Below are 17,868 nucleotides of genomic sequence, written 5' to 3'. Positions count from 1 at the left end.
GGGGGTTCTAAGGGTAACATGGACACTTTTAAAGTAGCAGGTTGATTCCAAGAGATGCCTGCAACTTAACTTGCAACACTAAAGGATAATGTAGCAATGCGCCCTGCCACTAAAATCTAAGGACAGAGTGAGTAAAGAAATATTTTGAAGAATGAAGATATCTCCAGAACCTCTTAATCCACATTGCACAAGCGGCTGTTTAAAGTCCCAAATCAATTAATTACCTATATTCTGATATGCCAAAGTTAACCATCTACAATACAAATAATAAAAGCTTTCAGAGGGGTTTAAAGTATCGTCTAAAAATTCTGTAATATTTATTACTGAGAATTTAATTAAATACCTTCAGTTTTGCATTTTCTTCTTTTCCCTTTTTGGCTGCCCAGAGTTCCTTCTGATATTCTTGTGCAAGGTTCTCATCCACTAAAGTTAAAACTGCATTTGGGTTTCTTAGTGTTATAATGGTCTGCTCTGCTATTCCTTTTTCAATAGCTTCATTAATAGCTATAACAGCAGCATGCACTGAGAAGAGAGAGAAAAAAAGATTTTTACCAGCAAAAGATAACATGGACAGTTGCACTGACACTGCATACACTTAAGTTGGTTTACTTTCTTCGTTGGCTCCCAGTAAACATACCAAAAAAGAGGCCTCAGACACATCACAGAGCACCCCGCTGAAAACCTCTCCACCTGCCCATCTGTCTTCGGGCCTGCCTCAGCCTCTGTTACATAATCCCCATTCATTTATTCAACCTGCACTGAATGACTCATGTGAACCAAGTGCTATGACAACCACCTGGGGGTTCTAAGGGTAACATGGACACTTTTAAAGTAGCAGGTTGATTCCAAGAGATGCCTGCAACTTAACTTGCAACACTAAAGGACAATGCAGTAATGCGCCCTACCACTAGAATCTAAGGACAAAGAGAGTAAAGAAATATTTTGAAGAATGAAGATATCTCCAGAACCTCTTAATCCACATTGCACAAGCGGCTGTTTAAAGTCCCAAATCAATTAATTACCTATATTCTGATATGCCAAAGTTAACCATCTACAATACAAATAATAAAAGCTTTCAGAGGGGTTTAAAGTATCGTCTAAAAATTCTGTAATATTTATTACTGAGAATTTAATTAAATACCTTCAGTTTTGCATTTTCTTCTTTTCCCTTTTTGGCTGCCCAGAGTTCCTTCTGATATTCTTGTGCAAGGTTCTCATCCACTAAAGTTAAAACTGCATTTGGGTTTCTTAGTGTTATAATGGTCTGCTCTGCTATTCCTTTTTCAATAGCTTCATTAATAGCTATAACAGCAGCATGCACTGAGAAGAGAGAGAAAAAAAGATTTTTACCAGCAAAAGATAACATGGACAGTTGCACTGACACTGCATACACTTAAGTTGGTTTACTTTCTTCGTTGGCTCCCAGTAAACATACCAAAAAAGAGGCCTCAGACACATCACAGAGCACCCCGCTGAAAACCTCTCCACCTGCCCATCTGTCTTCGGGCCTGCCTCAGCCTCTGTTACATAATCCCCATTCATTTATTCAACCTGCACTGAATGACTCATGTGAACCAAGTGCTATGACAACCACCTGGGGGTTCTAAGGGTAACATGGACACTTTTAAAGTAGCAGGTTGATTCCAAGAGATGCCTGCAACTTAACTTGCAACACTAAAGGACAATGCAGTAATGCGCCCTACCACTAGAATCTAAGGACAAAGAGAGTAAAGAAATATTTTGAAGAATGAAGATATCTCCAGAACCTCTTAATCCACATTGCACAAGCGGCTGTTTAAAGTCCCAAATCAATTAATTACCTATATTCTGATATGGTCAAAGTAACCATCTTCAATACATATAATAAAGCTTTCAGAGAGGTTTAAAGTATCGTCTTAAAATTCTGTTTCTTGTAACCAAAACCAACAGGAGTAAAGAAATATTTTGAAGAATGAAGATATCTCCAGAACCTCTTAATCCACATTGCACAAGCGGCTGTTTAAAGTCCCAAATCAATTAATTACCTATATTCTGATATGCTCAAAGTAACCATCTTCAATACATATAATAAAAGCTTTCAGAGAGGTTTAAAGTATCGTCTAAAAATTCTGTTTCTTGTAACCAAAACCAACAAAGTATAGGTCAGTCTGATGTGAATGGCAGGTCCAGATTTTAAAGTCTTACGTGCAGCTTCATCCACAGACAGTTCGTTAGCCAGAATACCCCCTATTTTGCTGAAAGATGGCATCTGTATTCCATATTTCTCGAGTTCCTTTCTCATATTACTGATTTCCTCCTCTGAAAAAGAACAACAACAAATTAGAGAGAGTCACAGAGATGGAGGCAGGAAGGAGTATATTCATATCAAGAAATGCTTTCATCCTAGGGACCCCTTCCCAGATACGTGGAGCTTATTCTTCTGATTAAAGAAAATAAAAAAAGTGCATGTCATTATTAAAAAAGAAAGAAATGTCTTTATCAAGAAGGTGGGGCCATTTCTAAATAAGAACCTTAGGATGAAGCCAGCCTTACCTTCTCATTTCCCAAACATGGGGAAAAGGAACCTGGTTGAGTACAAAATAATGCTTCTTCCCTTGCCCCACATAGAGGAGTAAAGGAAGTCAATACTATCACAATAAAAAAAAAAAGTACGGTCCATTTTCTTAGACATTGTAAAAAATAATGAAGATACACAGTAGTACCTGTGAAGTCCACTTTGCCCAACAAATCCTGGATCTGGGGTGCTATTCCTAGTTTGAACAGATATAAACTGAAAGAGAAAACATAAAATTATCAGGAACTTTATTATTATAAATCTTAAGAGTTAGAAATTGCTTAAGTCTGAAAGGCTTTTTTAGTTGAGAAAGACCTAAGAGATTGTCTCATCTAATCCATTCATTTTATAGATGAGGAAACTGAGCCCCGAGGTCACAAAGTCCCTGGTGGGACTGGAATCAGAACCCAGTTTAAGTCCCCAAAACTGGTCTTCCGTAGTACACAGCACTTCCATAGGCTAAACTAACTGTCATCCACGTATAGGCAGAATAAGAAACACAAGTAATAAACCATTATTCAAGTCTCCATTTCCTTTTATTAGTTGTGAGTGTAAACATTTTTTTCATGCACATATGTATTGGCCATTTCTATATCTTTAGGAAATACCAATTAATGAATTTTTAGGGTTGTTTTGGGGGCATTTACTTTTCTCTGGTTTCCCCACTTTTCCTTCAAAACCACAACCAAAATACAAAGAACAAATGACATTTTAACCATATGGAAATGTGAATATTAAATTCCAACATAATATTCGTATCTTATCCACAAAGGAAAAACATATTAGACTCTGAACAATCTTCAATGTAAAATAGGCATTATGTATTCATAATTCATAGAAAGACAGGATACATTCCTATTAAATTCTAGATGTTTAGAGATTATCAGGGATATGAGCTATTTGCACAGCCTCGAAAGACTTTACGACCCAAGGTTGATGCTACACAAGTCACTATAATTAAAACTTGTATGCTGAAAGTTTCAAAACCATAATATTTTATGAACTTCTCAACTCAGTATTACATGGGGAAAATATTCCAGTTAAAAGAAAACTCATATCATGTGGAAAAAATGAAATATTAACCTCTTCATTTGTTCCTTTTTAGTAACAGGAAATAAAAAAAAATCAACAGAATTAAACAGGTAGGTATGGTAAAGCTGCAAAAGAATTTGAAGAAAATAAAATCAAGCCATATAGACCTTATGAATATTTTCCATAAACAATAAAAATGTATTATTGTATCACTACAATTCCTTTCACAGTACTTGATTTTTCCTCTTCCCTTTTTATAACTACATTACAAAATGTACCTGAACTCATCTACAAAGAAAACTATAAAAATAATTCAATGGGAGAAATGTTGAAAATGTGACAGTAAAATTTAAGTAGGAGACACTTACAAAATGTCTTTTAACACAAATTATTTCAAGTAATGTGTTATTTTTAAAAATTATTGATTGGAGATAGAGAGACAAAGAGAGAAAAAAACATAGATTTGTTGGTTCCACCCATTCATACATCCATTGGTTCATTCTTGTATGTGCCCTGACCTGGGATTGAACCCACAACTTTGGCCTATCAGCATGACACTCTAACCAACTGAGCTACCCAGCCAGGGCCTCACTGTAATACTAATATAAATCTCACAATCAGCAAATATTCTGGTTTAGTTAAAAATTACCACTAGGTGGTGCTGAGAAATTACCACTTTCAGATGGAAGAATCTTCGCTTTTAAATTTAAAATCAGATTTTCTTAAACTAGTATGGATTAGGTAGAAATCTCATTTGCATATACATACTTTCACCAAAGAAAGTTATTAAAAATGCTAATGTATATATTTTATTTGGCTTCAGTTTTTAACACTGTCTCTAATGTTGAGGTTTAAACTATTCTTTAAAAGGACTGCTTTTCACAGTGTGGAGGTTTTATACCAAATCTCTGTATGGGAGGTGTTTTCAAGCAGATTACTCAAAGGGGCAACGTTTACTAGGAAACTTGTACTTAGACACTGTTCCCAGGCTGAAAAGAATCAGCAACAGCAGCTGGCCCCTTCCCAAGCATTCACATTCAGATGAGCCATTCATTACCTGAAGCATACAGGAAATTCAGAGTCTTAATCTTAAAAACACACACACACACACACAAACCATCCAATATAAAAGCACCAACTTCTTGTAGCTCTTCAACACTGAACTTATTAAGTACCTTTAGTGCCTAACAGCCAACACAAAAGGTTGAGAGCATTCCAAAGAAAGCTGTGGAATTAATGTCAGCATCCCTTCCCACGTATAAGAAAACACTTGGTGTGAAACAGCGATCCTCCTATCCTACAACAAGGTAGTGCACTTGTGTGCTGAGTGAGGCAGCAACAGAGGAGTGCTCCCAAGGTAGCCAAGCCTCACCGGCCCATGTGCTCCTTTTGGTACAAATAATATCAGTTTAAATCCAGGAAGCAGGAAAGTTTTTTAAAAAGTTCTATTAGGGTTTTTTCTAGTACTTCAATGTATACATTAAAAGGTTTATAGTAATGAAATGCAAACTTAAAAGGCAAGAGCTGAATTTATTTCAGCTTTTCTGGATCACGTCATGTGCACTTCATTTTATGCTATAATATGTGACATATTTGTAAATGAAAGCCTCATGGCTGACTTGAAAGAGCACAGGACTGGGATCAGAAGCCCGGGATCCTGGCCCCAAGACTGGCAATATCTAGATGTGCGACTCTCAGCAAATCCCAAGCTTCCAGCCCCTCATTTAGGAAGTGAAGGATCTGGACTAAAATAACTTCCCAAGGTCCTCCCAGTTCTAAGTTCCATGAGCGAGTCTTCATTAAAAACTATCCTATATAATAAAACCCTAATATGCAAATCGACTGAACAGTAGAACGACCGGTCGCTATGACACCCACGCACGCACTGACCACCAGTGGGCAGATGCTCAATGCAGGAGCTGCCCCCTGGTGGTCAGTGTGCTCCCACAGGATGAGGCTCATGGCTGGCGAGCACAGCGGAGGTGGTGGGAGCCTCTCCCGCCTCCTCAGCAGTGCTAAGGGGTCCCAGACTGTGAGAGGGTGCAGGCCAGGCTGAGGGACCCCCCACCAGTGCACGGATGTTGTACACTGGGCCTCTAATCCTAAATATAACAGTTTAAAGACCCTTGCTGAAGTTCCAGTCTGATGCCACTGCTCTTTTTATTTTCTTCGCAGTAGGAAACACTTGACTCCCCTCTGAAGCCAATGACAGGCTGAGTCAGCAACAGTGCAGGTTCTGGTGTCACAGTCTGGCTTGCAGTCTCGACTCTGCCAGTTACTAGCTGTGTGACCATTTAGTTGTCTGGGTTATAAAATGGGATTAATAACAGTATGTACTCATAGGTATGTGAGAAGGATTAAATGAGATTACACCTGTAAAGCACCTTGAACATGGCCAGGCATATAATGAAAAGCTCAGTAAGCGTTAGCCTTTGTCTTTATTATTATTATTATCCTGTTAAATAAATGTCCTTCCTATACACTTAATAACCTACCACAGTGGTCTCCCCACTCTCAACACTAAGAACCTTTGACTATTTCCCCTCACTGACTCCATGTTTGAAATGGCTTTATCTACTGAACCAAATTATTTTCCCATCTTAGTCACATACATCCCTGCCAGTATCTTGTCAAAATCCAATGTTCAGTAAAAAAAAAAAAAAATCAAAGAAATCCTGAGGCAGACTCATCATTGGGAAATCAGTGAAACCAACCGGAAAATTAAAGATACAGATGCAGAGGCTTCAGTGGAGTCAGTGGTGTATGTGCTGTGTTGGGTAGAGACATGCTTCACAGCCTCACCGAGCTTGGCATTTAGCAGGACAGACAGAGAGCCACCGTACTAACGAGAGACAGAAAGAGAAGAGATGGTGCAAAGCATGAAGAGAAGTATGAACAGGAAGTGACTTGAAAGATATGGAAGGTGCAACTGCCCTCCACACCCTAATCCCAAACACTGCCGCCTGCAGATATCCCTCCTGAGAGCAGTCTATCCTTTGGGTTAAGGCACTATCTTTAGGAAGCTTATTTATACATGCAAATATGTCCCCTGCCAGAGATGCAATCAATCTGGCAAAAGGTAACCGTCAGTTTCTTATTAGGAAAGGGTCTTAAGGGAAGGGGATATAAGGCAGGGGAGTTATGCAATAGCATTAGCCTGAGGAACGGGTTCAAAGGCCACCTGCTAATCAAGGCAGCCACTTGGCATTGTGAGAGTGGGTAGAGGAGCCCTTCTTCACAGAGCAGTCGGGTATTTAGGAACTGGCCAACCAGAAGTGAGTCTGCCACAGCCATTTTCAGATATGCAAGCCCTGAATGTGCCATTTGAAAACACTGCGGGGACAGCAGCTCCCAAGTCTGCAGCAGGAGCAGTGTCCTTACACAGAGGGGAGACACACATCTTCAGCTTGTTGTCGTCCGTGGAGTAGACTCTTAATGGTCAAATAAACTTTATGCAGTAAAAAGAGCAGAATCCAGAACCCTAACCTATTACACCAGAAACATCATTTTGGATACACGACTTGCAAAGGATTCCTTGGAGGGTAGTTGACTCCATGTCATAAAGCAGGAATAACCAGGACAGGACAGGAACAGCCCGTTGTGAGCACAAAGCAAGGATAGTGCAAGGAATGTCAGGGACAGTGCTCCAAGGACGAAAGGTGACCCGGCTGGACCAGTGTGGTCCATTGGAAAAGAAAACATGCATGTTGGTGAAGTCTATGAAAGGCCAGTTCAAAAACAATCAAAAGAGAACGGCATGAAGTATACAAAAAGGAAGTTGTAATAGATAAAATAAGACACACATGATCACTTACATTGATTTTAACAAGTTGGAAAGTGTTATTAAAATATGGGTGCTTCTTTCTGTCTACAGAGTATAGATATATACTTGTTTCTATATGGTATACACTACATATATGCTACAAAAAGAGTAAGTACCGGGAACTCTGAGTAAGCCAAACAGTCCTAGAAAACCATGGAAGTGTCCCAAATAAGGACTGAGGAGCACAGGTGGTGACAGAAATAGCCAGGTGGAAAGAGGGCTTGGCACTGATGGTCAAGCAGAGAAAGGATCCAGAAACATGACCTGAGATCAGCCAAGTGACCCGAACTGCATCAGGTAGAGTCCATCCCTCATCTCCTCAGGGAGAAACCTCTAGAAAGCCCAGCTAATTTTGAGAAAATATTCAAAAGGCATACATAAGCTTTTAATAACGTTAACAGATCAGGCCAATGCATCATTCTGACAGGACAATGGGTTCTGTAACACTGGCCAAACAAGGCATGGAAGTAAATCATTTCTGGGTGACGGGGGTTGAGGGGGGGGAGGGTAAGAACCTACCTGAAAGCCATATACTGAAAAGTAAAGAAAAAAAGGTCTGATTGATTTCACAAGTCAAGTTCAGCCCGATGACTGTAGCCAGGGTCTGACTCACCTGGGAACTCAAACTGGCACCATGTTCTGTAACCTGGGCAAGTTCATAGGGTTTTCTTTGTGTCTGGTGCCCGTAAGAGCATGTCAACTCTTGGTAGGTATCAAAATGTTATAGTCCTCGGATGAGTCAAAATTAGTGTATAATGAAATGAGTGAAAGTTGTAGAGTGGATCTTTCAGAATAGGTTGAAGTGTGGTAAGTCTGTAATAACGTATCTGGGCATTTCACCTGTACTTCCAGGTATGTGAAGTGTTCAAAAAAAATCAGGCCTACTAAATTTAATTGTTTAAAGGAATTAAATTTTACAACGCATGTTTCAACATTTAATAGTTTATTGACATACTGATAAATAAACAGCATGCAAAAGTGTTCTTCCATAGGTATAAACAGCCTCCAGACAGTTAAAAATCCGTAGTATTAGCAAGGTTCTCACTTCTTGAACTGGCTCCTTTTCATGGCACAGACTTTAAAACATTCCAAATGAAGCCACAAATGGAAAACATGCCATATACACATTCTAAGTCTAAAGATTCCCATCACACATAGTGGTTCTCAATTGGTGTTGAAACAATGGGTACTTTGGCTTTTCCTTTAATATTCTTTTAAAATTTTCTAATATTTCCCCAATGAGCATATTTTAAATAAGAAAATAAAAAAGCATTTCTTTGAAAAAAGAACGAGGCCACCCATCCCTGAGGTCTCTACATTAGGCAAAGATTGAGGATTTCCTCTGAGGCTGCTGTGCTAACATTCACTGGTGTCTGGACTCAGGTCACCCAGCTGAACTGACAAAAAGTACAATGAGTGGCAGGCAAGGAGCCTGGGGTCAGAAGTAAAGTAGAAAGGTAAGGAAGGGGCAGGCAGATACAAACAGGAAGCTAGGGGGTCGTGATGAGCAGTTAGATCCTAATCTAAAAGACAGGGACAGAGACACGTTTGCAGGGCCAAGAGCTAACTTTGTAGATCAAGTAAGGCCCACAGGCTGGGGTAAGAGGAAGGCAGTGCCTGGGTACCGGGGGGCTCTGCCTGCCTGGCTCCTGATCTATAATCAGAACTTCTGACCTGCTTAATTTTTTATCAGATAACAACAATGCTTTATACCAGCAACACTGTTATATCTGTAACCAGAATATAAAGGCTGAAGGCATAGATGTTCATTCCCAGCATTGCTTCTAATTATGTAGCAAGGGCAAATCCACCGTGCTTATTAAAGAGCTCTGCTGCCCAGCCTCCAAGTGTGTCTTGCCCAGCAGAGCAGAATATCAGCCGCATTTGGGTAACTGACTGCATTCTCAACCATCACAGGAAAAAGGTTTGATTAAAAACAATTCAGATACAATTGAGACTTCCGCATGCCATATCAAGAAGCAGCCAGACATTAAGTTTAGAGCTGAGAAAAGTAAAGGAGATTCTCCCAGGGAATGCTGTTTATCAAGTAAATACTGCTTTAAGATCCTACGTAACGTCAGATCTGGTGAATGACAGGCTCCACAGGCATCTGCCCCAGGATAGGTAACAGTAACGGAAACTCCATGATCAGTAACTGGATAACTGAGAAAAACAGTCCTAGAACATATGACACCAACATCAGCAGGCCACTGGCAATGATAAGGAAGAAGCTGCTCTTCTGTCTTTGTTTACCAAACTGTTCTCGCCATCGTTAAAACAATGGCAAACACACTGCCAGCCACAGTGCGGCTCTACATAACTTCTGTAGAACACTGACAACACCAGAAAGGAACTTAGGACACCAGTTCTTTACAAGCTGCTTAACAGTAATGCCCCAGGGGTCCACTTCAGGACATCAATGTAAGCTTCTACAAGACACCCCAGGAGCATGCTGCAGACTTGGACATCAGCACAATGATGCGTGGATATGATAATGACATTAACCAACGGTGGCTGGCTTAGCAGGCCACAAAAACAGTACTAACCATAGTGGTAAGTGATCATACTAAGTGCTGAAAAATATGTGACAAAAAATGTTGGACAACACTTTGGAAAATATTCCTCAAAATAAGCACTTTCGCAAAAAAAAGCTTTTAGAAAACTTGCTGGCATAATGATACACTGGCCACCAATGAGGAAGCAGGCATAGAAATGTTTTCCCCCCATTTCTAAACTATTAGGAAAAGAAGTCATAGAAAAGGCACCTACATTTGGCCTATCTTTCTAGCAACTGCCATCTTCCAAAGAAATCTCATAAGTACTGATCAGGGAAAAGTCAAATTATAGGACATAATTAAAATTCTTCTCTAGTAGGCCAGAATTGCAATGAATTATTATAGAAACCTTTTCCTTTGGAGAGGAAAGAGCCAGGAAGAAGTTAATATAAACCTCTAGGCAGAAGATGCTGCCAGGAAAATGACTTCTAGTGATATAAACATAAGGCAGATGTTCTAAAAGAAATTTAAAACTTAATTAGACATGAAGCCTTCCAGCCATTACCTGTGTACACACAAGACAAGAGTCACAAAATGCATTTTTAAAATCATTTTTGCTACCATGTAAAAATCACATTTCTTCCAGGCCATTAAGATAAAAAAGTGATCTGTGACCTAGCAGACATGTCAACATTTCAAAAATTAACTTCTCAAACAACTGCTTTTAAACAATGAATGGGGAAGAGTGATGTCACAGGAATGGTGGCATGAGAGAGCCCCTTGTCCTCTCCCCCTGAAATGTCAACTAGTTAACCAACTATAATCCAGCAAAGAAATCCCTGCTCAACACAGATGCATGCCTGCGAGACCTGTGCATTGAAACATCTAGAGGTGGGCAATTGGGAATAAAGGGGGAGATGAGAAGGGAGCAAAGCGCAGATGGGCTGCAGCCCTGCAGCTGGGAGTCACGGCTTAGCCGGAAGAGGGGAGAAAGCCGCTGTCACAGGCACTTCCTTTGGCCAGGAGGAACAGAGCTGCAGGGGTGGGGCAGCCCAGCAGGGCAAGTGGCAAGGGAGAGAACAGTGTCTAAGTCAGCAGATGCTTGACAGAGCACAAGGTTCTGCCATGCAACTCTCCACTGTTGATCCAGGCGGTGGTGTTTCAGAGAAAGAAACGAAACCACAGAGCCCTGTCTCCATGTGGACTCCAAAACTCACCTCCTGTTGCCCTTGGAGTTGGGTCCAGGAGCATATTATCTGTAAACCAAGAGCTGCTGCAATAGAATAGCTGTTCCCTCTGTGACTGATCCCCAGGAGGGGTGCTTGTGGGACGCCATTATGGTGAGGGCAAAAGAAACCCCACCCCCGAAGCTCCAGAGATTCGAGACTGGAAGATCACAGAGTAAAAAATCTTGTGATTCAGCACCATCTACTGGAAATGAGTAGAAAGACCTCTTCAGAAATAAATGCATAAGCAAAGGAGGACAGCAAATAATATGAATAACCACAGTAACATGGATGACCGGAAGGAAAGTGAAAAATTTCCAGAAAGCAAGCTGGAACATATGTGATATTAATGACAGAGATTTCAAGATTGTAGTTCTGAAAATACTCAACAAGATGCAAGATAATACAGAGAAGCAATTCAATACACTCAGAAAACAATGAACAAAATGAGCACTTTACCAAAGAGATTGAAACTTTAAAAAAGAAACAATCAGAAATCCTGGAAATGAAGCATGCAATTAAGGAGATTAAGAGTGAACTACTGAGCACAGAAAACAGAGTCAACCAGATGGAGGAAAGAATGAGTGATATTGAAGATAGGAATCTGAAATGATGCAGAGGGAAGAAGAGAGAGACCTGAGCATAAAAAATTAAAAAAATGAAAGAGCTCTATGAGAATTAACTGACTCCATCAGAAAAAGCAATATTAGAATTTTAGGGATTCTGGAGGAGGAGGAGAGGGAGCATGGAACAGAGAGTCTATTCAAACACATAGTGGATGAGAACTTCCCAAACCTTTGGAAAGACTAGATCCTCAAATCCAAAAAACAAACAGAACACCTAGTTACCTCAATTCAAAGAGACTATCTCCAAGGCACTTGTAATTAAAGCTGCCAAAAATTAATGACAAACAAAAAATTTCAAAGTAGCCAGGGGGAAAAAATAAGTGACCTACAAAGGAAAACCCATCAGAATATCATCTGACTTCTCAGCAGAAACTCTACAAGCCAGAAGAGAGTGGGACCAATTATTCAAACATCTGAAAGAGAGAAATTACCAGCCACGAATAATATACCCAGCAAAATTATCCTTTAAATATGAAGGAGAAATAAATACATTCCCAGACATACAGAAGCTGAGGGATTTTTATCATCAGAAAACCTTCATTATAGAAAATACTCAAGGGAGTTATTATACCTGAAACAAAGAATACACGATCAATACACTAGTAAGATCACTAAAACTTACAGCATAAACAGGAATAATTAGTGACAACAAAACATAAAAAGGGTGGGGGTAAAGGTCTGAACTGGCAAAGGAAGATGAAGACCAGATACACTCAAAAGAAAAAAAGCTATGATATATATGCAAGTTTATTTTTTATAAACCTAATGGTAAGCACACACAAAAATCCCCAAACCAGGATACATATCTTAAAAAAAGAGGAAACAGTAGAAAGAAGTATAAAAACCACCAAACAAAAACAACAGCCAGAAACACAAAGGAAAAGAACCAATGGAGGCACAGAGCTACCAGAAAACAAAAGATGAAATGGCTATAGGAAATCATCATACGTCAATAACTACCCTAAATGTAAATGGTCTGAATTCACCAATAAAGTGGCACAGAGTAGCAGAGTGCATCAAAAAACAAAACCCAACCATATGCTGCCTACAAGAGACACATCTAACTGGAGAGACTATAGGAAATCATCATACGTCAATAACTACCCTAAATGTAAATGGTCTGAATTCACCAATAAAGTGGCACAGAGTAGCAGAGTGCATCAAAAAACAAAACCCAACCATATGCTGCCTACAAGAGACACATCTAAACTGGAGAGACAAAGGTAGATTCAAAGTAAAAGAGTAGAAAATTATTCTCCAAGCAAATAACATCCACAGAAAAGCAGGTGTAGCCATACTTAGAGCTGACAAAATAGATTTCAAGATAACAAACAACAAAAGACAAAGATGGACACAAAAAAAAACAATGAATGTATCTTCCTTTGATTAATTTAAAGCAACTTCTAAGTGTCTTCTTTACCCTTACAATAGGTATCGAACAAAGCAAACAAAAATCATATGGAATTTTATTAATCTGTGATAAGAATTTAACCAAACTAATAATTTTAAGAGTATCAAAACCAAAATTATGACCATTATAGCTGCTCATTTGATATATTTTTGCTATATAAACTTCATCATATCTGAAGAATATTGTAGCACTCTATTAGATTTCCTAGAAGTTTCAACTTAAATTTTCTTATTATACTTATACATCTTTCACTCATTTTCTAGTTTTCTATTTTGATGTAGATTTAAAATCATCAAAATATTTTTCAAGTTCAAAGACTGTTTTTACATGACAATTATTTTAATTTTGTTCTGGCAAATTTAAAATAACTCAATCTAATAAAAGTTCTTGAGTCATTAAAATAATTTAAGATCTCTTTCAAAATTAAAATTTTAGTTTTATTTAAATTTACTTTCTAGACTTTTAGTTGTATTTTCCCACCTTAGTGCGTGAATACAATAGATCATTCTTGGTATGTTTTTCCGGTCATAGACATCTGTTGTTTCTGGATAAAATATCTGGAAAACAAAAGAAACAATGTTTTTATTATGTTTTGCTTTTCACAAAATTATTGTACTTCTCCCAAACGATCCTACGTTGATTGTCCTTGCTGTTCTGTATTTATTTACAAGCAGAAGAATCTCTTAGTTACTGCTTCATCTTCTTCTACAGGAGGACCAATCACTGCATCTGGTCCCCTGACTGACAGCACGCCACCTAGTGGTTCAGGAGAGTGTGCGTAGGGGTGATAGGAGTGGGAGGTTCCCAGCCGGCCACTCCAAGAAGGCTGTGTCCACATGGTTAGTTACGGGGCAGTTTCTTTTCCCAAGGCTTGAGCCCATCTGGACTCTGCTTTCTACAATGGAGTCACTCCTGTGACTGCCCAGAGGTCCGCTGGCTTGAGAAGGATGTCCTTCTTCAGCATTTTACCACATTGTTAAGAACTTAGCTACCCAGTTCTATAAACATGCATATACATACATGGATACTTTTTTCTGCTTAAAGTAATATATTCACTGAATACACTCTGGAAAATAGGTAAAATATGAAGGAAAAATACCTATAATCCCACCTCCAGACTGTCACTATTAGCATTTGGGGATACTTCCTTCCAGTCCTTTTTCTATATATGTCTCTGATATTTTTATGCTTGCATGGATGCATTTCAAAATAAAACTGCACATATCATAGCCTGTTTAAAACACTTAATAGAACATGACCCCTTTTTTATTCTGTAAGAATATTATTTCTAATGGATGCATGATTCTTTCATATTTTAACTGTTATTTAACCAGTTCCCCATGGTTGCACCTTTTTTTTTTGTCCCTAATTTTTCCCCTATTATAAGTCACTGCAATGAACATCCCTGCATTTTCTGAACACCTAATTAGCTCTTTTGGATAAACATCTAAATATTAAGTTACTAGATTGAAAGGTTAGAACATTAAGGCTTTTAAAACCAATTTACACTATTCTTTTTAAAAATGTTTTTTTTTAAGTTGATTTTTAGAGAGAGGGGAAGGAAAAGGGAGAGACAGAAACATCGATGAGAGAGAAACACTGATTGGCTGCCACCTGCATGCTCCCCCCCACCCCCCAGGGATTGAGCCTGCAACCCAGGTATGCATGGGACGATGCTCAATCCACTGAAGCATACCAGCTGGGCTGTTTACAATATTCTTAAGCTGGAAATTAACAGCCTAATAAGAAACATTTTAGAATGGGGCACCAAACTTACCTGTTCCTAAGCACTACAAAATGAATAACGAGGCTCGAAGCTTCTAAGATTAAGATAAGCATATTGGTATCACTTGCTTTCAGTAAACATTTTATAAAATTTGGAATAAAAATAAAGTCATGTACCATAGGTGATATTTGATACTCAAGTGAAATGTTCTGTTGGACATTGGAAAAGGCTGAGAAAAGAAAGAAAGCAAAGTTTCTTGAGATACAAATGTATAGTCACTGAGCACTTAAAGAAATGCCTATAGCCTGGGCAATTTCAAAGGTCTTTCCAACTATCTTTTAACACATTTGCTAACAAAGTGCCAATGAGAGGAAGACTCTCAATTCAGGAGAATGTGACCAGGTTTAAAGTTCTATATGTAAGCAGAGGACAACAACTGGTCCCTCCCATTTCTTTAAACAATTACTTTTCTACTTATTTTTCCTGGAAAGTCATTATAAAGCAAGGAGATGGGATCAGTTCATGGTTCACAATGTTTTATTCAGCACTGTGTCCCCAGGATCTGGCATGATGCTGAGCACAGAGTAAGCACTTAATTCTGATAAATGAAGATTGAATAGCAAATACATCAGTCCATTCAGTACACTGTTGGTTTTTCATCTTGAAATGTAATGAATCAATGACTTCACAACAAAAATCAGTGTTAAAATAGAATCTTCTAAAATAAAAATAGAATCTGCTATGTGGATTACTTGCTCGATTTAAAATCAAGGGAAGCCTGGCCCTACATATACACAATTGAAAAAGGTTTAAATCAAATCTATCAAACATAATGAAATTACCCTAATCTAAAGTATGTTGCCTTACATAGAAAAAATCCTATTGGAATTTCTTGCTTTATTAATCTGTTTACACCTAATCCCTAGTTAGTACTTGCTAAATCACAATCTAGAAATATGAATTCTGTATTATAACTAGTGCCCAGAAGGGAATGGCATTTAATGTTCTGGGCATTTTAGGAGAAGGGAAAAGAATAAAAATGGCAGGATAAAAGAAATCCCTATTGACTATTTTGAGATGAAATAAGCTGAACTAAAATAGATATCAGCAAAAAATATATTAAAAATAGCCAAGCATAATTTACATTAAGGAATCTTTTGTTTTGTTGTTGTTGTTGTTGTGTTTTAAAATTGCAAACCTGGATTAATAATAACAACAACACAGGTCTTAATTATTCAGTAGCTACTGATTTGTCTTCAAGCTAAACCACTCCTAATTAGTTTCTTTGAAATAGCTGTCCATACTAAGCAATACAAAAGGAATGAACTATCGATACATACAAAAACCTGATGGCCCAGCTAGCATGGCTCAGTGGTTGAGCATTGACCTATGAACTAGGATGTCATGGTTCGATTCCACGTCAGGGCACATGCCCAGGTTGTGGGCTCGATCCCCAGTATGGGACGTGCAAGAAGCAGCCGATCAATGATTCTCTCTCAACATTGATGTTTCTATCTCTCTCTCCCTCTCCCTTCCTCTCTGAAATCAATACAAATGTATTTAAAAAAATACAAAAAAAACCCCTTGATGGATCTCGAGGGCAGCGAGGGCGTTATGCTTAATGAAAAAAGGCAATTGCTGCAGGTAATCTACTATATTATTCCATTTTTAAAAAATATATTTTATTGATTTTTTACAGAGAGGAAGGGAGAGGGATAGAGAGTTAGAAACACCGATGAGAGAAAAACATCGATCAGCTACCTCCTGCACACCCCCTACTGGGGATGTGCCCGCAACCAAGGTACATGCCCTTGACCAGAATCGAACCTGGGACCCTTCAGTCCACAGGCCGATGCTCTATCCACTGAGCCAAACCGGTTAGGGCTGTATGATTCCATTTTTATAACATTGTCAAAATGACAGAACGGATCAGTGGTGGTCTGGGAACAGGGCTGGGAGAGGGACACAATATAAAGGGCACTCCTCTGTGGGGTCTGCACCTTGATTGTGGTGATGGTCACACAAACCTGTTCATGGACTGAATGGAACCCCCCACATACATACACGTGAATGCATATAAAATGGTGAAAACTGAATAAAGTCTGTAGTCTAGTTAACATTAATACACCAATGCCAATTTATGATTTACTACAGTTATGAGCTGTCACTGCTGGAGGAAGCTGAATAAAGGGTACACGCAGATGTACTATTTTTGCAACTTCCTGTGATTCTATAATTATTTCAAAATAAGATGTTTAAGAAATAGCTCTACAATTTCTATCAAACGTAATTATTTCTTCATTTCCCCTATTTGCCTGTCTGTTGCAGAGGCTGATGGGTGCCTGCCCTTTGAATTTAACAAGCTCTGAATATTTGCTGAATGAGTTTTACTTAAAAGATCTATTTCAGGAGTAAGAGCTATAACCCCCTGGCCTTTAAAATGTATAGTGATACAATGATTTGTAGCAATAATTTATAAAAATATATTTGTAATAATAATTTGTAGTGATGCAATGAGATTAGGAATCATAGGTATAAATAGCAAACAAAAAAGGGAGGTGGCTATTTTAAATCAACTATCTACCAGTTAAAGTTTGTTCTGACCTTGTTTAATTTATATTCACTTCTGCATGGCTGCTCTTGACCTGTACACATACTTCATTCTGAGTTCTTGCCATTTATTACTTTGTATAGGCCTTTCCTGAGGCAATAAGGCAATCTATTGCATTAACATACCTAGTCTGCCAATCATCCTATATAATAAAGGCTAATATGCAAATTGACTGAATGGCAGAATGACCGGTCACTATGATGCACACTGACCACCAGGGGGCAGACAACGCAGGAGCTACCCCCTGATGATCAGTGCACTTTCACAGGCGAGTGCCGCTCATCCAGAAGCCGGGCTCACGGCAGGTGAGCACAGCAGTGGTGGCAGGAGGCTCTCCCGCCTCTGCAGCAGTGCTAAGGATGAC

The 17,868-nt window shown here is 38.8% G+C and overlaps 1 protein-coding gene across 3 annotated transcripts in view; it reads right to left on the bottom strand.

The window, feature by feature from the left end:
• Positions 1-17,868, bottom strand: part of IQGAP2 (IQ motif containing GTPase activating protein 2) — a 283,664-nt gene that overhangs the window by 110,333 nt on the left and 155,463 nt on the right. For all 3 annotated transcript variants that reach the window (XM_005858052.2, XM_014549911.1, XM_005858054.2), the window contains 4 exons: positions 13,648-13,724; positions 2,703-2,770; positions 2,185-2,298; positions 1,142-1,320 (listed from right to left, as the gene is read on the bottom strand). In XM_005858052.2, coding sequence (XP_005858114.1) covers positions 1,142-1,320; positions 2,185-2,298; positions 2,703-2,770; positions 13,648-13,724 — 438 coding nt within the window. The remainder of the gene's footprint in view (positions 1-1,141; positions 1,321-2,184; positions 2,299-2,702; positions 2,771-13,647; positions 13,725-17,868) is intronic.

This window comes from Myotis brandtii, unplaced genomic scaffold (genome assembly GCF_000412655.1).
Source record: "Myotis brandtii unplaced genomic scaffold, ASM41265v1 scaffold115, whole genome shotgun sequence".
In the NCBI taxonomy this organism is placed as follows: domain Eukaryota; kingdom Metazoa; phylum Chordata; class Mammalia; order Chiroptera; family Vespertilionidae; genus Myotis; species Myotis brandtii.
The sequence above is the reverse complement of the archived record's forward strand: the minus strand, read 5'-3'. Positions and strand labels throughout refer to the sequence as shown.